The sequence below is a fragment of the Ovis aries genome, chromosome 13 (assembly GCF_016772045.2).
Source record: "Ovis aries strain OAR_USU_Benz2616 breed Rambouillet chromosome 13, ARS-UI_Ramb_v3.0, whole genome shotgun sequence".
Taxonomy (NCBI): domain Eukaryota; kingdom Metazoa; phylum Chordata; class Mammalia; order Artiodactyla; family Bovidae; genus Ovis; species Ovis aries.
In genome coordinates, this window is record NC_056066.1 from 29052589 (window position 1) to 29076311 (window position 23723).

The 23723-nt window shown below is 44.0% G+C and overlaps 1 protein-coding gene across 2 annotated transcripts in view; it reads right to left on the reverse strand.

Moving 5' to 3' along the window:
- NMT2 (N-myristoyltransferase 2) overlaps nucleotides 1–23723 on the reverse strand; it is a 56591-nt gene that overhangs the window by 16088 nt on the left and 16780 nt on the right. Inside the window, exons 2-8 of one of the 2 annotated variants that reach the window (XM_027976660.3) lie at nucleotides 12806–12941; nucleotides 7937–8081; nucleotides 5093–5211; nucleotides 4905–4996; nucleotides 4666–4782; nucleotides 1999–2169; nucleotides 330–438 (exon numbers count right to left, since the gene is read on the reverse strand). In XM_027976660.3, coding sequence (XP_027832461.1) covers nucleotides 330–438; nucleotides 1999–2169; nucleotides 4666–4782; nucleotides 4905–4996; nucleotides 5093–5211; nucleotides 7937–8081; nucleotides 12806–12941 — 889 coding nt within the window. The remainder of the gene's footprint in view (nucleotides 1–329; nucleotides 439–1998; nucleotides 2170–4665; nucleotides 4783–4904; nucleotides 4997–5092; nucleotides 5212–7936; nucleotides 8082–12805; nucleotides 12942–23723) is intronic. The other variant, XM_042230582.1, reaches the window with a different exon arrangement.

The following is a 23723-nucleotide window of genomic DNA, read 5'->3' on the forward strand; positions in this document are numbered from 1 at the left end:
GTCCATGTGCTAAGAAACCATCAGAAGCTGGAACTTTTCTTCCCTCTTCCTAAATAGAATATAAGTGCTCAAAATTTAAAAACCTACAAGTCTGGAGTTCAACCCCATCCAACCCCAAACTGAAGACCTTTAAAAAACCTTAAAAAAAAAAAAAAACAACACCTGGTGAACTCTCCTCCTGGCCCTGAGGTTCTCTGAAGTCTTTTTAGCTACATATTCACATCCTCAGACACATGAACCAGTTTTTAGCTTCCTGCAAATAATTCTTTTTTATGTTAAAAGTTTCAGTTGTTAACAGCTTCAAAAAACAGCAAGCCATTCTTACTTACATCTGGAAGTCTGTACAGCTTCATCGTTCTCTGCAAAGTCATATTTCTACTCAAGTGAGAAAATTTCACTTCTACCAATTTTCTGGGGTTTAGTGATCGATGCCAGTATCTGAAATACAATACAGGCTTTAAGGTCTGATTGATTTCTAACTCTCCAAGTTTTACTCTTTGTCTCAGCTCAGCTGTTACAGAAGTATTGAACAAACATCATGTAGGGCCTGGTGCAGTGCTGGGTCCTGGTCCTCTGCCTATGTAATTATTTTATCTGTCATTTTTTACCTCGAAATGATGTTCCAGTTATGCTCCTTTGACATTGGTAACCTTCCATCTCTTTTAATATAGAAAAATCTTAAAATTGCAGAAGAAATATTGACAATGTCCAGTTTGTAAGTACTGAATGACCATCACAGATTCTAAGAAGGCAAACCAAAAACTTTAAAAACATGAAAATACTCCCTTAAGTTAGTAACCTTCACATTTATATAATGCACATGGAAGAAAACAACTTTTTGAGAAATGAGTTTGAATTTCTCAAATGATTCTGGCTTAGGTACTGGAATGAATGATTACAGATTATATTAAAATATACCTGTGAAGTCTTATTTATTCTGTTTATTTATGAATAATTTAATAGGAGAGAGGCATTTTACAGGTTTGTCTTTTACACTCTGAAGTTTTTTTCCTGAAGTTTCCTCTTATTTGAGTCAATAAAAATAGTAGTGGCTTCCCAGGTGGCTCAGTAGTAAAGAATCTGCCAGCCGATGCAGGAGATGCAGGAGACTTGGGTTCAGCCCCTGAGTTGGGAAGATCCCCTGGAGGAGGAAATGGCAACTCACTGCAGTCTGGATAATCCCATGGACTGAGGAGCCTGGCGGGCTGCAGTCCATAGGGTAGCATGGGTTGGACACGACTGAGCAGGCATGCATACACTCATGCAAAAATAGAGGAGAGGGAAGGACTTCCTGTCAGTCCAGTGGTTACGACTCTGCACTGCAAATGTAGGGGCTGAGGTTTCAACCCCTGGTTGGGGAACTAAGATCCTGTATGCTGCACAGCGCAGCCAAAAGATACAAAAAATTTTTAAAAAATAGTAGAGGGACACAGACTGTTTCTGATGCTCTAGAAACAGGTTAGTCAAGTGAAAATCTGATACGTGATTTTCTTACTGGATTAACTTTTGAAAGCTTGAAAAGAGCAGATGAAATAATCAAGTAATAAGAACAGAGCTTTAGCCTTCTTTTCACTCACAGCAGACAAGTATGTTCAGGCTTTCTGGCTAGATGCTTATTAAGCTTTTGGAGTGGTTCCTGACAGCACTGGCACAACACTGAGTGTTCAAGAAGGAAAGAAAATGGTACTACAGGGACATCTCCCAGTAACTGATGCCCTGGGTTTCCCAAGGCAGCAACTAGCCTTTCAAATGAAGAGACCCAGAAATGGACACACAGCATCATTCATACACATGTGGCTGTGGGGTTTACTGCAAGAATACTGGGCTAATGGTTCTTGGCTGTATCTCCATCTCTGCTACCAACCAACATCATCACCATGGGTCAGCCAAAATCCTTCCAGGTTACAAGGGTGGAGAATAATACTTATAGAAACATGGCAAGGAGGCGTGAAGCATTAGGCAAAGGTGATGTGCAAGATAAAGGTGTGATGCTAATACCTGCACGTGGCCACTGGCTTTGGAAGAACCACTCCAGCGGTATAAACAGCCTGGAAAATCCCTTCCAGGTTCACTCTTCTGGTTATTTCTCGAATCAACACTGGGGCTACCCGTTTTGATCTCAACTTCTTATGAACACAAAGAAAGTTGATTTCGACCATCTTCTTCACACTAAGAAGGAAAGGTGTTGAAAATTAGAGCCAGTGTAAGAGAAGAACGTTTTTAAAAAACGAGATAACACCTATAACATTTCAAAGAATATGAAACTGAAAGGCCTCCCTTAACATAATATTTAAGGAAAATATTCTAACATTTAGATATTTCACAAATTCAGGTTGACACACTATTCCCCACATGCCTGCACCAAAATGATCATAAACTCTAGGTTGTGGAGATGTAAACCTTCTTGTTCTAAATAGATCTGAGAACTTGGGTCTGTTCTAAAGTTTTCAGTTTAGAAACTGGATCAGCTGTGCCTCAAAGCTTCTATATCTGTTTTTCCTGTAACATATACAATTATGGCAGAAACTGGGTCACCCAGATGCAGAATCTAATAAGACACTGCTTTGGAGTATAATGCAATCTCTGGGATCCCTGGGAAGCACCCTGACAAGGCCAGAGCTGGTGCTTTTCTAAGCGACAATAAATCTTCTAGAGCTTCAAAGTCCATCTGCTGCTCTGGTTCCAGATATACAGGCACAAAATATTCCTTGAGATCAAATACGTTTCAGCAGTAAATAAGATCACCCAACATACTGAAATGTAAAGAGACCTATGCACTAAATCTTTGCATTTCATAGCTCTATCTTTGACTATCTAAGCTGGAGACCCAGGGTAAAAATGGAACATACATATCCTATGGATAAAAAGACTTCTAAAAAAAATCCTTTAAGTAATTTCCTCCCCAGAAACAAATCTGAAGTACCGATTTATATCTTTGTTTTTTCTACTAGGTACATATATACATAACCTGTGTGTGCGTGTATGAGACTGAGAAGCAGAGAAAGACGGAGAAAAATACAACTGTCTTTTTTTGGTTATTGTACACAACCTTTTAAAATGAATTCACAACCTTTATTTTTTAGAGCAGTTTTAGGTTCACAGCAAAACTGAGCAGCAAGTACAGAGTCCCCATGTACCTCTGCCCTCCCCACATGCACAACCTCCCCTATCATCAACAACATGTTCTCAGACATTTAAAAAAGCCATTTGTAGAGATGTGGATGAAACTAGAGGCTGTCATAAGGCGTGAAGTGAGTCAGAAAGAGAAAAACAAATACTGTATACTAATGCTACACACGGAATCTAGAAAAATGGTACAGATGAATGTATTTGCAGGGCAGGAAGAGAGGCACAGATGTAGGGAATGGATGTGTGGACACATGGGGGAAAGAGAGGGTGGGATGAATTGGGAGTTTAGGACTGACATATATATACATATATATACCACCATGTGTAAGACAGACAGCTAGTGGGAACCTGCTGTAGAACACAAGGAGTTCAGCTCAGTGCTCTGTGATAACCTACAGAGGTGGGATGGGGGAGGGGGAGGGAGGCTCATATGGCTCATTCAAATAGGAAAAGGATTGCGTCAAGGCTGTATATTGTCATCCTGCTTATTAAACTTCTATGCAGAGTACATCATGAGAAACGCTGCACTGGAAGAAACACAAGCTGGAATCAAGATTGCCGGGAGAAATATCAATAACCTCAGATATGCAGATGACACCACCCTGATGGCAGAAAGTGAAGAGGAACTAAAAAGCCTCCTGATGAAAGTGAAAGAGGAGAGTGAAAAAGTTGGCTTAAAGCTCAACATTCAGAAAACAAAGATCATGGCATCTGGTCCCATCACTTCATGGGAAATAGATGGGGAAACAGTGGAAACAGTGTCAGACTTTATTTTTGGGGGCTCCAAAATCACTTCAGATGGTGGCTGCAGCCATGAAATTAAAAGACGCTTACTCCTTGGAAGAAAAGTTATGACCAACCTAGATAGCATATTCAAAAGCAGAGACATTACTTTGCCGACTAAGGTCCGTCTAGTCAAGGCTATGGTTTTTCCAGTAGTCATGTATGGATGTGAGAGTTGGACTGTGAAGAAGGCTGAGCACCGAAGAATTGATGCTTTTGAACTGTGGTGTTGGAGAAGACTCTTGACAGTCCCTTGGACTGCAAGGAGATCCAACCAGTCCATTCTGAAGGAGATCAGCCCTGGGATTTCTTTGGAAGGAATGATGCTAAAGCTGAAACTCCAATACACTGGCCACCTCATGTGAAGAGTTGACTCACTGGGAAAGACCCCGATGCTGGGAGGGATTGGGGGCAGGAGGAGAAGGGGACGACAGAGGATGAGATGGCTGGATGGCATCACTGACTCGATGGACGTGAGTCTGAGTGAACTCCGGGAGTTGGGGATGGACAGGGAGGCCTGGCGTGCTGCGATTCATGGGGTCACAAAGAGTCAGACATGACTGAGCAACTGAACTGAACTGAACTGATGGCTCATTCACGTTGTTGTACAGCAGAAACTAACACAGCATTGTAAAGCAATTATATTCTAATAAATAAATAGGTTAGACATTGTGGGGGAAAAAGCCTATTCTAACCACAATTCTTGGAGAAGCAATACGTCAAAACCAACAAGGGACAAGCTTCACCACCTACCTGTCATAGATCCGAATGTTTGCAGGGATGGCACTGATGAACCCCACCAGTTTTTTGTTTGAAGACACCCTGACGCCACAGTGCCACTGGAGGAGCCAGCCTGGGGGACGCAGAGCCCTGTAGTCAACACAGGCGAGGAAAACGAGTGCGCTGAGTGTCCAGGAAAACAGGGACAAAGAGAGACGGCCCAACCCCACTGCAGTCGCATCCCCACCAGGCGCCGGCAGCCACAGACTCACCACAGCAGGAACTCGGGCGAGTAGTCAAACCGGAACATGTTGTCATCATCCTCGACGTAGTTCTCATTCAGCAAGGTGTACAGCTCCCGGAGCTATGAGACCAAACACGCGTCCTGCCTGTGATGCTAGGGCCCCGTGCGGCAGCAGCCCAAGCCAGTGTGGGGCCTGAGGTCTGAGGTTTCACTTACCACTTCGGCGTTACCCAAGTCTAAAGTGTCCCACATAAAACCCTGCGGTAGGGAGTACGGTTCCTGACGCACGTTTTCTTTATCAGCTTCAATTGCGCCATGAGACGTTATTACTTCATCTAGATCCAGGGAGAAGGAGAAAAAAAAAAAAACAACAGAGAGACGATTCAATTACAAAGTGTTCCAACGACCCCAACCGGTCAGTTACGGGAAACAAAAGCATGCTTTAGGGCTACTGAGTTTCACATAATCTTTAAAAATACTGTACTGTTTCAGCTACCTCTACAGGGGGGTAAGGTAGTTATGTGGAGGTGGAGAGTAACTGCTATCTGAACAATTACCGGAGAAATTACTCGTCATCCGATGGCAAACTGGACACAAGAAAACAATAGTGATTCCTCAATCTGAAGCCTCCAACTAGAGACTGATCATACAGCACAACTGCCGGCAATGTAGGTTTGCTGTGACAGTCTTAGAGATGTTTTCTTTTTAACTGTTTTTCAACAAACAGGGGGCAAGGGCTGCAGTGACCTCTGACCCCTCCCAGCACAATCCAAAATTCAGTTCAGGTCTACTTCTGTCCGGGCTGCTGGCAGCACAGTTCAAGCCATCAGTGTCTCCAGCGATTTCCACCAAGGGGCCCTTTTCCAGTCCCTCCTCTGGAACCTCCCAGTGTGGCTGGGATAAAATCCAGCCCCTTGGCCGTGGCCTGCTGCCTGTCTGGCGAGCCTCAGCACATCCGCCCCACTGACCTCCCTCGGGCTGGGCCTCTGCTCAGAAGGCTGTCCCCTGACTTTCACGTGGCCAGCCGCTCCAGCTTCTTCAGATGTAAGTTACACACCACTTCCTCATAGCATCCCCCTCAACGAAAGCTCTTCCTATTGTGGATACGTCCTCCCTACCTGCTCACCGTTTACCCTGCTTTCCCTCTACTATCTCTTGTGTTTGCATCCCAGCGCCTGGCATTTACTACAGACACTCAACAAACATCTGCTGAATAAGTGACCTTCAGGTACAGTTCCTACCATCACAGACCTTTTTACAGGGGAAAGTCACAGAGTTTGTACCCACCCTAAAGGGTTTCTTTTCTCTCCTCCTAATCCCTGACTTTGCATATTCATCTTATCTCTAGTCTACCAGCTCATCCCACGAGTACCTCAGGCTCCCCCAGGTCAGCCCCAGTGGTCAGGTGCCCAGCTGCTCCCTTGGGGTCCCTGGGGAGTTGCTCTTAGGGCTTGGCTGATGTACACAACACCAGGGGCTCACCCCATTCAGGCAGCTCCAAACAGCGGGGTGTGTTTGACTGAAGTGGAACAGGGCTCTGGAGAGAGACGATGAGATAGTCTCTCTGACTTTCAAACGTTCTCCCCAACCTCAGGTTCCTTTTTCGGCCATTAACCTGGCTCTGCCTTAATTGAGGTGCATAGAGAATGTTCTAGGAACCCGAGAACCAGGCAAGGATTTAGGGGAGGGGCTAAAATGAGGTGAGCAGAGGAGTGGTGCACTGGGGTGGGTGGCAGCTAAAGAGACTTTTTTCTCCCCTGAGCCATGACCCAAAAGCCACCAGCAGCGTTTAGCCAAACCCAATACATTCAGATCAATAAACCTTCATTCCCTTTAGCCAATGAATGGTCATTCAATTCAGTGTCATTTAAAATCCAGTAAATTCATTCTAGAGGGCCTTTCCTCACCAAATAATTTCTAGAGACTTAAAATCAAGGGAGGATCATTGCTTTCTGCTTCTGTTCACGCTCTGAAGCTCTTGCTTTTGAAGCTGCGTGGGGTGGGCGTGGGTGGGAAAGGAACAGTCCCTTTTAAAGTTTGAAATCCATGATTTGAAGGCAAGGAGGACAATTGTTTCCTGCTTTATAATTGATGAAACTGGCTATCTGTATATAACTTGGCTAATAAGACTTTGGGATGGCAATGAACCCCTTATATTAAATATTATATATTATACATTAAATATTAAAATTTGAATCTGGAACTATCATTGAAGAAATATATAGAAATGATACAATGAATTATCTTTATATAAACATAAGTCAAAGCAACAGGTTGAGCTTGTAATACACTGATAAACATTTTTATGGCATTTAGAGCGTCCGTTGGATTGGCCAAAAAGTTCATTCCGGTCTTTCCACAAGATGGTATGGAAAAAGCTGAATGAACTTTTTGGCCAATATTTTTTTTTTTGGCATAATGTGAAAGGGTAACAATGGAATTATGTTTACAGAAACTTAAGTGGTAGAAGTTTAAGTGAAATATGATGGAGCAGGCCTGGCACTGCGGGAAGAGGACTAGTAATGAAGTTCTGACGTGACCCAGAGCCCTTACGAAGGCCTTCACAAGGCGTCCCAATTCACTTATACTGGAGTGTTATCACACTGGCAATCATTAACACCATGGGTGAATGTTCAGAACCCTGCTGTTAAACAGAGCAAAATCTTCTATTTCAGTAAGATTTAATAGGCAAATTTCCTGTGTCTTCTGGGATAACTGAGGTGAGACTGCTAAAAATTTATGTAGAAGGAAAAACCACTCCATGAAGACTGGAACCAAAACACTGCCGGTGGGGGAGACTCCTCTTTTCTGTGTGTATATACTCCATACACTAATATTTGAAGTGTGGGGACACTAGATTTTTTGTAGGCACAAGAGTTATATTAAAATTGTTGTTACTAAAAGCCAATGTCATCACTCAATATTTATTTTAGTAGGAAAAATATGACTCAATCTGTGGTCTGAAACAAATCATATAAGTGAAATCAAGTCTCTTTTTGTGTTTTTTTGTTTGTTGTTAACCCAGCTTTGTTTGCAGAGGGAAAAGGCAGAAAAGCTTACTTAGTTTGGGTACCGGCTGTGTGTCCCAAAACTGGTATCTGTGTTTGGCAGCCTCATCAATGTTTCTGGCAGGGCCCTGGCATGCAGATAACAGCTCCATTGCCCTCTGGATATCCTGCAACTTCTGCATTGGGATGGTGGAATTCTACAACAGCAAAGACACACAGACACAGAGTATGAGGAAGCTGCCGCTGCTCCCAAACCTAGGACAGGTACATGCACGCCTGCCTCGGAGACTACAGCGTTCACTGGAAAAATGCACGATCCTCCTCTAAGCGTGGACCCTGGGCTCAAGTATGCTAACATATTAAAATATAAGCAAAGGTACAGGATAAAGACAACAACAGTCCTATAGTTTTAATGGGGCTCTGACAGTCTGGAAAATCTCTAGTAAATCAAGCCAATGCTTGCTTCAGTTTCCCAAACATCTGCAAATGGTCCTCATGGTTAATTACTCATGTGAGTGGAGCAGCAGAAAGGGCTGCCATGCAGTGCAAACGTGAGCATCGAACAGCAGCCAGTCAGCCCCTGGTTTTGGCTTCACTGCTGGAGTTAATGCTTGGCAGGAGCAATGCAGGGACAAAAGAAATAACTTCTAGAATGGAAGCGAGGTGGACATGGCAGGAGGAAGTTCATCAAGAAAGGACTCTCAAAGGATGCCTTATCCTGGACCACACCCCACCAACTACTAATTCGGATGCTCCACCAGAAACAAATCCTTCAATGAGGATGTGCAGTTTCCTCCACGAATTCAGAACCTTTTGCAACCATAGCCTGTTCACCCCAACCCAAGTGTGGTAAATAACCTTCCTTTTGAGTAAAGCGTATCCTCAGTCTATAAAATTGACAATGCCTTTAAATACTAAAGTTCCTTCCTTAAAACCAATATCTGTCATTTCTGAATATTCCATAGCTCTTTTTTTTTTCTGGAAAATCCCTCAAATGATGTAATACTTCTTACAAAATAAGACTATATGTGAAATGAGAGTGGGACATAATACTGAATATGGAAATTGGTGAGGTTTTCTCAACATGCAAAATTACTGATGAGTTTTAGAATTTTGATGCCATACAAAGAATGCTCTTCACTGTGGGTTCAGAAGTGGTTAGAAAGAGTCTCAGAGCTTTCAGGTTTTGTCAGCATCACAGGCACCAAGGAAAGGTACCACTGACCCTCAGTGGTTTATTAACAGCAGGTCTGGACTTAGTTCAATTCTGAATCTGAAGTCGGTGACCTGGAGCAAATCCTTTTATCTGGGAAGCTGACTTGTTTGACTCGGTGTGAAAGTCTTAGTCGCTCAGTTGTGTCCAGCTCTTTGTGATCCCGTGGATTGTAGCCCACCAGCCTCCTCTATCCATAGAATTCTCCAGGCAAGAATACTGGAGTGGGTAGCCATTCTCTTCTTCAGCGGATCTTCCCGACCCAGGGATCAAACCCGAGTCTCCTGCATTCCAGGCATATTCTTTACCATCTGAGCCACCAGGGAAGCCCCAGTACGAAATATTTAATACAGATCATCCTGTGGTAGTTTGACTCACTAGGTTCCCTAAAGATTCTTGCTCCTAAAATGATTCCAAGAAACAAAGTGCTGGAATCTAACTAGAAGTAGGTTAAAGTCTTGATATCTCCACTTGGACACCTAACAGCATCACTCAGGCCTACCACAAATTTTGTAAGCTGTCTACCTTATATTTTGATTGAGGTCTAAATCATCAGGTTCACACATCAATTACACATACTAATTTAACCAAGTTACATTGTTGTTGACTTATTGTAGTTTTAGATGTCTCTTTTTGGATCTCCTTTGAGCCTCCAACACAAAAGTAACAGATTTCTAGCCAAATGAATTTACATCCACCTGAGCCCCCAACAACACAATGAAGAGACTTACATCTTATACAGAAAGTAAGAGGACAGTATATTTAAGCTAAATTATGCTTGAACATGCATCCATTTACGTTACAATAGGCCAAGTAGAACCTAGTCTTACAAAAATATATCTATAGTGTCTGTACTGAATTTGCCATAGTAATTCTTTCCTGCTATTTGAGTTAAATCCTCTAACATGAATATACCAAACTCTAACTCTTTCATAACAAACATGCATCAGCATCTTTGTTTCAAGGAAGCCAATGACGGTAGCCCGTCTCCATAAAGAAACCCTCAGAGTGGCTTCTGCCTAAGCAGGCTGACCAGCAGTCTTTATATAAAATCACCATTTATGAAGTAGTTATATCCCAGTGCTCACTATTCAATGCTCTCTTTTAAATGAGTCTAGTTGATTTACAATGTTCTATTAGCTTCAGGTATACAACACAGTAATTCAGTGTTTTCACAGATGATGCTCTTAGAGTAGATTCAAGTAAGTGCAACTTTCAAATCCACGGTGACAGAGCAGAAAACTCGGCTATGGTAAACTCTTAAACCTATCCAGTCACCTTCCGGAGCAGCACCAGATGGAGTGTTTAGAAAGGAGAGACTGGGTAAGGATCCCACATTAGTCTCCCACTACTGTATTTCCGATGTGAGAGTCAGACACGCCTCTCTTTCTCCTTATCTGCTCCTTGGGAAATACTAAACATCAACTGTACTCCTTGCCCACTAGTTTCCAATTTAATACCATGGGAAAAATGTCCAAGTCTTTAATCACTATGAAGTGTATAAGAACCCAAATATCATTTTATTTTGGTTCTTGAGCATAAACCACAATATTCTTGAAACTAAAGAATCTCTAAAAGTCACTGTAATTGATGGTTTTATGTTGAGCTGGCATCAGTTTAGGGGAAAGGAGCCTCAGGTTTTAAGATGTAGAGAAAAGCCCACATTAAAGCAATTTTGACTTCACTAAAAAAGAAAGAATTTCTCTACCACAACATGCTAGCAATTCCTCTGGCCTTGCCTGGTTCCTTTTCCTTAAAATTCTATTCATCCACTCAGTTTATTTTTAATTAAAAATTTTTTTTGAAGTAGAGTTGATTTACAATGCTGTACCCCAAAGTGACTCAGTTATACACAGATGTATTCTTTTTCATATTCTTTTCCATTACGGTTTGTCACAGAATGTTGAATATAGTTTCCTGTGCTATACAGTAGGGCTTTGTTGTTGTGAAAGAAAGTGAAAGTCGATCAGTCATGTCCGGCTCTTTGCAACCCCATGGACTATTATACCGTCCATGGAATTCTCCAGGCCAGAACAATGGAGTGGGTAGCCTTTCCGTTCTCCAGGGGATCTTCCTAGCGCAGGGATCAAACCCAGGTCTCCAGCATTGCAGGCAATTCTTTACCAGCTGAGCCACAAGGGAAGCCCAGGAATACTGGAGTGGGTAGCCTATCCCTTCTCAAGCGGATCTTCCTGACCCAGGCGATCAGTTGCTTTACCAACTGAGCTATCAGGGAAACCCCTTGTTGTTTATCCATCCTATATGTAAGAGTCTGCATCTGCTAATCCCAAATTCCCATTCTTCTAAGTGACCAGAGGTAGGGGAAGGACCCAAAATCACCAGGGGTATGGGGACTGGCAGCAGCTGGTGGTGAGGACAGAAGGAATAAGGAGATAGTCATGAATGCATGTAAGTGACACTACATTTACCTGATGAAGCAACCTTGAGAAATAAAAAAGATATCTTGCCAGCTTATACGAGTTACCTTGGAACCTATAACTGTGGCTAGACTATTTATTATCTGAGAACCAGATTGAAAATCTGTTGATGGAGACTGTACTTTCTTCTCACCCCACAAAAGCAGTCAAGGAAAAATTGGGGCAAGTAATTTTCCTTCTTGGTGATTCCTGGTCCTTAGGTTTAAAACTGATAACAACAACAACAAGACCACCTGCCAGACTCACCCACTGTCATATGATGTAAACTTTGTGTAAGAAAGAAATTTAGACCCCACAAAACTTGTGTAACCATAATGACTGCCATGTATACAGTATAAACACCACATAATAAAGATGGTCTGATTACGACTTCACGAGAGCCTGTGAGCTGGGTAGCTTTGGGAGGGGCAGAGCCTGGCAGAGGCACCTGGCTCAATGGCCAACAGGGCCAGGACCGAGCTCCTGCCAGGATACCATGCATTCCCCAGCCCACCTGGAGCTACAACAACCAGATAACCTGTTTTGTTACACGCCCAACTCTACCCTCTTTTTGCTGTGTCTGGCACCAAGAGTTCTGTCTTTCCTGGGCCTAGCACACGAGGTCTCTATTTGCAGCCAGGGTGATTGGGGTGACCCCAGGAAGGGGCATCTGGCATCAGCACCTCCAGAGGGATACAGGACACAGGGCCCAGCTAGACCACTTCTGGTTTGGTTATTTCCACCCTCTGGCAATGGAATTTGGATTGGCCGCTGCAGACTGGTCCAAGGCAAAGTCAACATGAAACTTACCCATGGTGGCTCCCGCTGAAATCTGCTGCCTGATGGTGCTGTATTCAAGTAATTAGACAGACACCCAGGAAAATAAAAAATGTGAATATCTTCTGAACAAAAAGGAATCAAACATTAAGTGTAACTTAAAAACCTAACAAGAGTTAGGAAGTCACACTGAGACTTCCTTCTATGATTACAAGCTACATACTAGTCTGCTGAGAAAGGGCAAGATGTAGGCAGACCACACACACACACACACACACACACACACACACACACACACACACAGAAGCCCAGTATGGACTGCTTAGTTATCTAGGTACCAACGTGAGTCCTGGGAAAGCTGTAAATATCCCACAGAGACCCCTACCATGCAGTACACGGTGATGGCAACACCCTAACTACACCTCTGCCCCAAAAGGGTGCTCGCCTAAGCTGCTCAGACCCACTTTCACAGGCATACAACACCACGGAGATTAAAATAAAACACAGTTCTCACTTTTGAAGGCGGCTGAATCTTAATCTCCTGGGAATCGGATGCCGAGTCTGACTTGGTGCCTCCAGAATTTGGTTTCTCCTTTTTTCTCTTCTGTTTCTTCTTTTTCTTTTTGGCACCCAAGTCCCCTCCAGGACTTCTGTTAGAAAATTCACAGGGTTTGTAAAAACAACAACAGGTAGGTCACTATGTAAAATCTGAATTGCATGAAATTAATCACTTAGGAAAAACATATGTTATACTACATTAGGATGTGCAGTATTATAATTGAAATGAAATACATATATATTCAGGTGACCAAATATGTATTTGCTTTTGATCCACGGTTCCTGGATCACAGTTCCCTAAATGCTTAGAACTTCTTAAGAGATGAGATACTTAAAGGTGCCCCTAAGGTCACTGTAAGGAGGAGACTTGGAAGCACCTAAGGATGCTCTTTGGAAGGAAAGTTATGACCAACCTAGATACCATATTCAAAAGCAGAGACATTACTTTGCCAACAAAGGTCCGTCTAGTCAAGGCTATGGTTTTTCCAGTGGTCATGTATGGATGTGAGAGTTGGACTGTGAAGAAAGCTGAGTGCCAAAGAATTGATGCTTCTAAACTGTGGTGTTGAAGAAAACTCTTGAGAGTCCCTTGGACTGCAAGGAGATCCAACCAGTCCATTCTAAAGGATATCAGTCCAGGGTATTCACTAGAAGGACTGATGCTAAAGCTGAAACTCCAATACACTGGCCACCTCATGTGAAGAGTTGACTCACTGGGAAAGACCCCGATGTTGGGAGGGATTGGGGGCAGGAGCAGAAGGGGACGAGAGAGGATGAGATGGCTGGATGGCATCACAGACTCTATGGACATGAATTTGAGTGAACTCCGGGAGTTGGTGATAGACAGGGAGGTCTGGCGTGCTGCGATTCATGGGGTCGCAGAGTTGGACACGACTGAGCAACTGAACTGAAGGATGGGCTGGTTACCAGGGGAGCAACTCTGTGATTAGAAGGTTGGAACTGTCACCCCACTCCCTGACCTCAGGGAGGCAAGCAGGGCTGGAGTCTAACCAAACACAAACGGCCGATGATGTAATCAACTGCATCTATGTTAAAGTGCTGCACTCAATATGCCAGCAAATCTGGAAAACTCAGCAGTGGCCACAGGACTGAAAAAGGTCAGTTTTCATTCCAATCCCACAGAAAGGCAATGCCAAAGAAAGTTCAAACTACTGCACAATTGCACTCATCTCACATGCTAGCAAAGAAATGCTCAAAATCCTCCAAGTCAGGGTTCAACAGTACATGAACTGTGAACTTCCAGATGTTCAAGCTGGATTTAGAAAAGGCAGAGGAACCAGAGATCAATTTGCCAACATCCGTTGGATCATCGAAAAAATAAGACAGTTACAGAAGAACATCTACTTCTGCTTTATTGAGTACACCAAAGCCTCTGTGTGGATCACAACAAACTCTGGAAAATTCTTCAAGAGATGGGAATACCAGACCACCTTACCTGCCTCTTGAGAAACCTGTATGCAGGTCAGGAAGCAACAGTTAGAGCTGGACATGGAACAACAGACTGGTTCCAAATAGGGAAAGGAGTACATCAAGGCTATATATTGTCACCCTGCTTATTTTACTTATATGCAGAACATATCATGTGAAATGCTGGGCTGGACAAAGCACAAGCTGGAATCAAGATTGCTGGGAGAAATGTCAATAACCTCAGATACACAGATGACACCATCCTTATGGCAGAAAGCAAAGAAGAACTAAAGAGCCTTTTGATGAAAGTGAAAGAAGAAAGTGAAAAAGTTGATTTAAAACTCAACATTCAAAAAACTAAGATCATGGCATCAGGTCCCACCACTTCATGGCAAATAGATGGGGAAACAGTGTCGGACTTTATTTTTTTGGGCTCCAAAATCACTGCAGATGGTGATTGCAGCCATGAAATTAAAAGACGCTTGCTCCTTGGAAGAAAAGCTATGACCAACCTAGAGAGCATACTAAAAAGCAGAGACATTACTTTGCCAACAAAGGACCGTCTAGTCAAAACTACTGGTTTTTCCACTAGTCATGTATGGATGTGAAAGTTGGACTATAAAAAAAGCTGAGTGCTGAAGAATGGATGCTTTTGAACTGTGGTATTAAAGACTCTTGAGAGTCCCTTGAACTGCAAGGAGATCAAACCAGTCCATCCTAAAGGAAATCAGTCCTGAATATTCATTGGAAGAGCTAATGCTGAAGCTGAAATTCCAATACTTTGGCCACCTGATGCAAAGAACTGATTGATTGAAAGCAGGAGGAGAAGGGGATGACAGAGGATGAGGTGGGTTGGATGGCATCACTGACTCGATGGACATGAGTTGAGCAAGCTCCGGGAGTCAGTGATGGACAGGGAGGCCTGGCGTGCTGCATTCATTGGGTCGCAAAGAGTTGGACACGACTGAGCGACTGAACTGAACTAAGAGAGGCTGTATAAAAACCCAAAAGGAGGGGGTTCTGAGCCCGTAACCTGTGGAATCCGATGCTGTCTTTGAGAAGACAGTGTCAGAACTGAGTTGAATTGTGGGACACCCAGCTGGAGTCTGAGAAGCACCTTGTGTTACGTGGGAAGTTCCTCCCTCCCCATTGGAACTCAGTGCAGGAACTCAGAAGATTATTAGTCTACACTCAGTGACCCTGCAGGGTGCTTAGATGTCATTTGAGCAGGAAAATCATAGAAATAAATGCTATTTTATCATGGAAGGCAAATAGCTTTCACAGGTATCCACTCCGCTAATGTATTCTTCAGTCAGGGAGAGACACGTGTTGTAAAATATGTCATTATAAATGTCTCTTGGGTACACAAACCACTAATCTTGACATAACAGAACCAAAGAAAGTGCTTCTCTGCAGAGGGGGAAATGTCTCCTGATAAAGATTTTTATTAGATGAATTAACAACTAAAAACTCTACATGTAAAAACGAAAAACAATCACTGGTAAAATATTTCTGTTTGGAACCCTTGTCATCTTAGAGCTGTCATCTTCTGAAAGAGCAAAAGAGACACAAGATTTCAAATTCCCATTTCTTTGAGCCTACTCTCTCACAGTATCCCCAGAGATAAATTCAAATTTAGAGTCAGAGATTATTATTGCATTATCATCTGATGCAAGGAAAAGCGATTGAAATATCAGTTCTGTTCTATCACTCTTTTTTGAAATTTACGTATTCATTTACTTTAAATTTGGCTGTGCTGGGTCTTAGTTGCAGCATGTGGGTTCCAGTTACCTTACCAAGGATTGAACGCAGGCCCTCTGCATCGGGAGTATGGACTCCTAACTGCTGGACCACTAGGGAAGTCTCCTCTTCCATCGTTCTTAACTGGCTCTATCTGTTCCTATTTTCTTACTTGAATTTTTAACTAATTATGAAGTTCATGTTCATTATAAGACAAATGTCATTAAGTAACAGCCTTATATATACATCAACAGCCTTATAAAAGGGTCCCTCAAAGGAAACTAATAGTTTTTCTGGCATAAATTTTTAAAAAATAGTCTTTCGTCTCTAAGCATGCCTCTGTTTTTACTATGAGTAAATTTTAAACAAAAATTGAATCTTAAACACACTATTTTGAGATCTGGCTTTTTTTCTCCTTCCACTGAACAAACATATCTTGGATTTCTTTCTTTCCATGTCAGGATATATTGAGCTACTTCATTTCTTTTTAGCAACTGGGTAGCATTCCCTTGTGTAAGTATAGCATATTTTATGCAACATTCCTATATTAAATATGCTGCTGCAAAAAAATCTTCTGGTACTTACGTCTTTGTCCATTCATGCTAGTTTGTCCATAGGTGGAAATGCTAGGTCAAAGGGCACAATTTTTACTTTTACTAAATATGGTAAATTTAGTAAAGCAGTTACCAGTTTCCACCCCACCAACAGTAAGTCAGTTTCTGGTTCTGCATGTAAGGAGCTTGGAAGTCACCACTCCACCCTGCTGCTGCTGCTGCTAAGTCGCTTCAGTCGTGTCCGATTCTGTGCGACCCCATAGAGAGCAGCCCACCAGGCTCCCCCGTCCCTGGGATTCTGCAGGCAAGAACAGTGAGTGGAGTGCCATTGCCTTCTTCGCCACTCCACCCTAGCAGACTGAAAAACCAACAATTCCTCTGAGATCCCTAAGGGAGGGAGGGACACAGGACAAAATGCTGCCCCCAAAATTGGAGCAACAGTTTCCGGGAGCAGAGACTCACAAGTGGCAATCTCCACGGGAGCCAGTGCTCAGGGAGGAACCCCAGGACTGTGATTCACATAGTCCTGGAGGCTGTGTGTGGACAAGCCTGAGAGTTACCAGCCCAGTCACAGGGGTCTCCCATACTCTCGTGAGCTTTACCCCTGGAGCCCAATCAGGTTCCCATGGTAGATACTGGAGAAGAATCCCCTCGTACTTCTGGCAGAGGAATCATTTTAGAAATACACCAGACTTTCTGTGCTTCTTAACAAGGCCTGTTCTCAGCAGAAATTAGTCAATCAGAACCTAACCAGCTGGGCTATGATCAGAGCCTAACTGATCTGAGGAAGGGAAATACCCAACTCCAGCCCCCGTAAGCCATCCTATCCCACGTCTGTGAGGTCACAGTCTAGAGGCACAGGCTCACCAGAAGACTGATACCTGGTCACAGGACCGTAGAATGCTTCCCGTCCCCCTACACCTCACCATGGCATGACCACAGGCCTATTTACAGCAGTTCCTTTTACCTAGTACATCATGGCTGGCTATCAAGATAAAAAAAAAAAAAAATGACAAGGCATTCCAAATACAGTTGGAAAAGATACAGCAAGCATCAGAACGAGACAAGGCAGGGATGGTGGGATGATCAGACCTGGGATTGGAAACAACTATGATTAATATGTTAAGGGCGCAAATGGACAAAACAGAAAGCACACGAGAACAGATGGGTGATGTGAGCAGAGAGGTGGAAATCCCGACAAAACCGAGAAGAATCAAAACACTGACAGAAATGAAGAATGTCTTTCGATGTACTTATTGGCAGACCGGATGTGGCTGAGGAAAGAATCTCTGAGCCTGAGGACATAGCAGTGAAAACCTCAGAACCCACCCCACCACCACCCCCCAAACTTGAAAAGCAAAGAGAAGATGGAAAAAAGAAGAATAGAGTATCTGAGGACTGTGAGGAAACCACGGAGTGTAACATACTTATGATGGGAGCATCAGAAGGAGGAGAGAGAAACAGAAGAAATATTTGAAACAATAATGACTGAGCATTTCCCCAAACCAATAGCAGGAGCTAACCCACAGATCCAAGCAGCTCAGAGAATACCAAGCAGGATAAATGCCACCCGAACAGCATCTTGGCAAATCATTTTTAAACTACAGAATATCAAAGATGAACAGAGCCAGAGAGGAAAAATTACCTTACCTATAGGAGGCTTCCCTAGTAGCTTAGCTGGTAAAGAACCCACCTGCAATGCAGGAGACTCTGGTTCAATTCCGGGGTTGGGCAGATCTGCTGGAAAAGGGATAGGCTACCCACTCCAGTATTCTTGGACTTCCTGGGTGGCTCAGAGGGAAAAGAATCCGCCTGCAATGCGGGAGACCTGGGTTCAATCCCTGGATTGGGAAGATCCCCTAGAGAAGGGCATGGCAACCCACTCCAGTATTCTTGCCTGGAGAATCCCATGGACAGAGGAGCCTGACAGGCTATAGTCCATAGGATTGCAAAGAGCTGGACACAACTGAAGCGACTTAGCACATGTGCGCACACATAAAGGAACAAAGGACAGAATAGTAAATAAGAACATCAGTTTGCCTACATCTCTGCTAGCACTGAAATATAACCATATTTTTCATCTCTGACAATCTGATAGGTAGAAAAACAGTCTCACTGTAGATTTAAATGTTTTTTTATTTAACCAGGAGCGAAGCTAGAAAATAGAAAATGGACCTAATGAGCATGCTGCTAAGTCGTGTCTGATTCAGTCTGACAGAGTTGGACACAACCCTGTCCCATAGATGGCAGCCCACCAGGCTCCCCCGTCCCTGGGATTCTCCAGGCAAGGACACTGGAGTGGGTTGCCATTTCCTTCTCCAGTGCATGAAAGTGAACAGTGAAAGTGAAGTCGCTCAGTCGTGTCTGACCCTCAGTGATCCCATGGACTGCAGCCTTCCAGGCTCCTCCATCCATGGGATTTTCCAAGCAAGAGTACTGGAGTGGGGTGCCATTCCCTTTCTGGGCAGAAGGCTGAAAACATGCTGGCTTTTCCCAGCTGTCTATAAGAAAATGGGAACAGAGAGAGATTAACTCAAGAACGAGATTCTCAGCATTTGAATGGAAGTTAGAGAATTCCATGGACTGTATAGTCCATGGGGTTGCAAAGAGTCAGACACAACTGAGCGACTTACACTTTAGAGAATACAAAAACCCAGGCAGTATTTGGGCTTCCCAGGGTGGCTCAGTGGTAAAGAATCTGCCTCCTAGTGCAAGAGGCACAGAAATGTGGGTTCAGTCCCGGGACTGGGAAGATTCCCTGGAGGAGGAAATGGCAACCCCCTCCAGTATTCTTGTCTGGAGAATCCCATGACTACATAGCCTGCCATGTAGCTTGGCAGGCTACACTTCATGCGGTCCCAAAGAGCTGGACACGACTGAGCATTGAGGCAGCACTTGCTAGACTATGGATTAAACTGTTCCGCATACCCAACATCTCCAGAAGGTGAAGTTCAGTTCAGTTCAGCTGCTCAGTCGTGTCCCACTTTCTGTGGCCCCATGGACTGCAGCATGCAAGGCTTCCCTATCCATCACCAACTCCTGAAGCTTACTCAGACTCATGTACATCGAGTTGGTGATGCCACCCAACCATCTCATTCAGGACTGATTTCCTTTAGGATTGACTTGGTGGATCTCCTTGCAGTCCACGGGACTCTCAAGAGTCTTCTCCAACACCACAGTTCTAAAGCATTTTTCGGCACTCAGCGTTCCTTGTGGTTCAACTCTCACATCCATACATCTACTGCTGGTACTACTACTACTACCCTCACATCCATACATGACTACTAGTCAAAACTGTAGCTTTCACTAGACGGACCTTTGTTGGTAAAGTAATGTCTCTGCCTTTTAATATGCTGTCTAGCTTGGTCATAGTGTTTCTTCCAAGGAGCAAGCGTCTTTTAATTTCATGGCTGCAATCACCATCTGCAGTGATTTTGGAGCCCCCCAAAATAAAGTCTGTCACTGTTTCCACTGTTTCCCCATCTATTTGCCATGAAGTGATGGAATCGGATGCCGTTAGTTTTCTGAATGTTGAGTTTAAAGTCAACTTTTTCACTCTCCTCTTTTACTTTCATCAAGAGTCTCTTTAGCCCAGGAGATGAAAGCTTCACATATTAAGATGTGGCCTCAGGGGACTTACCTGGTGGTCCAGTGGTTAAGACTCACACTTCCAATGCAGGGATCGTGGGTTCAATCCCTGGTTGAGGAATTAAGTCACCAGACTCCTCTGTCTATGGTATTCTCCAGGCAAGAATACTGAAGTAGGTTTCCATTTCCTCCTCCAGGGGATCCTCCTGACTCAGGGACTGAACCCATTTCTCCTGTAACTCCTGGATTGGTAGGTGGATTCTTTTTACCACTGAGCCACCTGGCAAGCCCCTAACAGATGAATAAAGAATGTATAGCATGGAATACTACTCAGCCATAAAAAGAATAAAATAATGCCATTTCCAGCAACATGGATGGATTTAAAGATTATCATACTAAGTGAAATAAGTCCAAAAGATAAAGAAAAATACCTATGATACCGCTTATATTTAGAACCTAAAATATGACACTAATGAACCTATCTACAAAACAGAAATGGACTCATGAACACAGAGAACAGACTGGCGGTTGCCAAAGGTGAGGGGGTTGAAGGAGAGGAGGAACAGGAAGCTGGGATTAACAGATGTAAGCTTTCATATACAGAGTAGGTAAACAAACTATATGCAATATCCTATAACAAACCATAATGGAAAAGAATACATAAAAATATATGTATGTGTAACTGAACCACTTAACACAACAATCAACTATACTTCAATAAATTTAAAAAAAAAAAAAAGCAAAAAGTTAAGCCAAGAATCACCTCTTTCAAGAAGCCTTCTTGCTCCTTTCTAACCTGAAGTAGGTGCTCCTAACTCAGTGCTCCTCCTGCCCTCTGAAGTGGAAGTGTTAGTTGCTCAGCCAGGTCCAACTTTGCGACCCCAAGGACTGGAGCCTGCCAGGCTCCTCTGTCCGTGGGACTCTCCAGGCAAGAATACTGGAGTGGGTTGCCATTCCCTTCTCCAGGGCATCTTCCTGACTCAGGGACTGAACCTGGGTCTCTTGTATAGCAGGCAAATTCTTTATCTTCTGAGCCACTCACACAATATCCTCCCATCTAGCACACATAAAACCTGGTGCTCTTACCTGCTTTTCCCACTAGAGTGTAGGCTCCCTAAAAACAGAAAGTCTCTCATCTCTCTCTTTAAAAATATATGTGAGATAATAGAGAAAATAAAAAGACCTCAGTCCCTGGCACAGAGCTCCTAGACTGCTGGAATTTCCCAGGTGGTGGTAGCAGTGTCTTCTGTTCTCATGAGGTATCTCTGGGTGGGCTCCTGGATGGTCATAAAGATCAGAACCTTGAGATTTTCATCCCCCATCTGCAGTTCTCCAGAGATGTGAGGGGGCAGGAAATGGAGTTAATTATCAGTCATAAGCCTTCAGGAGCAGAGACCTTCCCGGCTGGTGAACCTGGGGAGAGGCTGGGAGTGTGGACCCTGGAGAGGGTTCGGGAGCTCCATGTGTCAGCCCTCAGCCCTTGCCCCACACATCCCTTCCACCTGGGTGTTCATCTGTATTCTTTATCACATCCTTTTACAATAAACTGGTAAGCAGTAAAAAGTGTTTTCTTTTCCTTTTTTTGGCCAAGCTGTATGGTATGCGGAATCTTACTTCCCCAACCAGGGATTGAACCCAGGCCCTCAGCAGTGAAAGCATGGAGTGCTAACCACTGGACCACCAAGAAATTCCCTAAAAAGTGTTTTCTTGAGGACTGTGAATTCAAATTAACCACTATAAGGAGGGGTTCTTGGGAAGAACTTCAAGTTTGTAGCTGGTTGGTCAGAGGCATAGGGGACAGCCTGGACTTAGGACTGTGTCCCCAGTGGGGAGGGTGCAGTCTGGTGGGACCGGGCCCTCCACCTGTGGGATCTAACGCTGTCTCCAGGTGGACGATGTCAGAGTCAACGCAGGATCCCTGCTGGCACTGCAGACGTGCTTGGTGTCAGAAGAGCCGGGGGGACAGTGGTTAGAGTCAGGAGAACACAGGAGGAGAACTGGGTTTTTCCTACTCAGATAAACGCTACTGGTGCTCACCAGTACTTCTGACCCCCCTCCTGTGGGTGTTCCGGGGGATGACCCATACACTCCCCCACCTGAAGTGAGAAAGGTGGGCCCAAGCAGGCTGTTTGCTGAGCCAATGGAAGACGAGGAGATGGAACAGGTGGAGCTCCCGGGGGGGAGCATGTGAGGGTGCTGTGCCTTCTCTTTGCTGACTTCCCCTCCCAGCCAGCCTGGTAGCCTCGTCGAGATGCTGCACTGGAAGGCGATGGGCCTCTGACAGCCGAGGCTAGAGGTCCCCTGAGGATAGAGACTCCCACCCGCCGCATATAGTGCCAGGGAGAACAAGTTGTGCTGATTTAACCCAACAGAGCTGTGGGCTTGGTCTTTACCACTAAGAGGACCCCAGGTGGCAGTCTCATCACCCCATATCTAGGTCACAGAGGAACTCTTCTTTCTGGTGGTTATTTATGTATTAAAATCACAAACATCTTGAGTTATAGTGATTAATTCACTTCTCTCCAGAGTCAAAGCATGAAAGGCATATTCAACAGTGAGAAAAAGTGTTTAAAAGACAAGCCCATGAGGATTTCTTCAGTGGTCCAGTGGTTAAGACTCTATGCTTCCACTGCAAGGGGCTTAGGTTTGATCCCTGGTCAGGAAACTAAGATCCCACATGCCACATGGTTCTGTCAAAAAATAAAACATATAAAATAAAAGACATTAACAATTATTATTATTTTTTTTAGAAAAGGGCAAGTGGATGAGCTATAGATGTGTGTTTCCCTGTTCTCCCTAATCCTGGAATAGAAAGTAGTGCTTGTTTTCTCCAATACATGAAGACCCCGCCAAATGACACCCTGTTGGTCTAAAAATAGTAATGCGTTCCCATCCCCAAAACGAGCAGTTTGTTTTCATCGGTAGAATCAAATCTGCACCGTTGTTTAAAATAAATCTAGTGGGGAAAAAAAAATCATCCAGTAGTTAAGGACTTCCAGAAATATCCGACTAGCGATCGGGTTTAAACAAACATCGCAGCCAGATACCGGAGCTAGAAATATGCCGCGGGTAGTACGGTTTTGTGCATTCTCTGATTCGGGCTTCCCTTCCTCAGGGCTCCCGTGGCTGGTGCCTTGTTCAGTGGTAAGCTTGCTGCACGGTGGTTGTGTGACTTACGTGCGCATCTGTGTCAGGATGTGAAGGGCAGAGCTGTTCCTATTTGTGCCCCTGAGGTCGCCAATGCTTTACTGCCCAGTACTAGTAGACTTTTATAACAAGTACTTCTTTAATGGGTGCGTGAATAATTCTGGTTTTTGGGACAGTTCCAATCACACACTGCCAGGAGGAAGAAGATCTCTGAAAGCTACAGTTCTCCCTACCTGCATGGTGAAGCTGATCGCAGCCCATTACCCTGTATTCACCAAGCTGTCTGCTCTGTGCCCCGCACTGCACTGCACGCAGGGGAAGGGTGGCAGGGGTCTAGCCTTAAAGAGACTAGAATTTGGGAATCAGAGCTGGAAAGTTTACCTTCCCTAGGACAACTGGAACCAAAAAAGATAATGA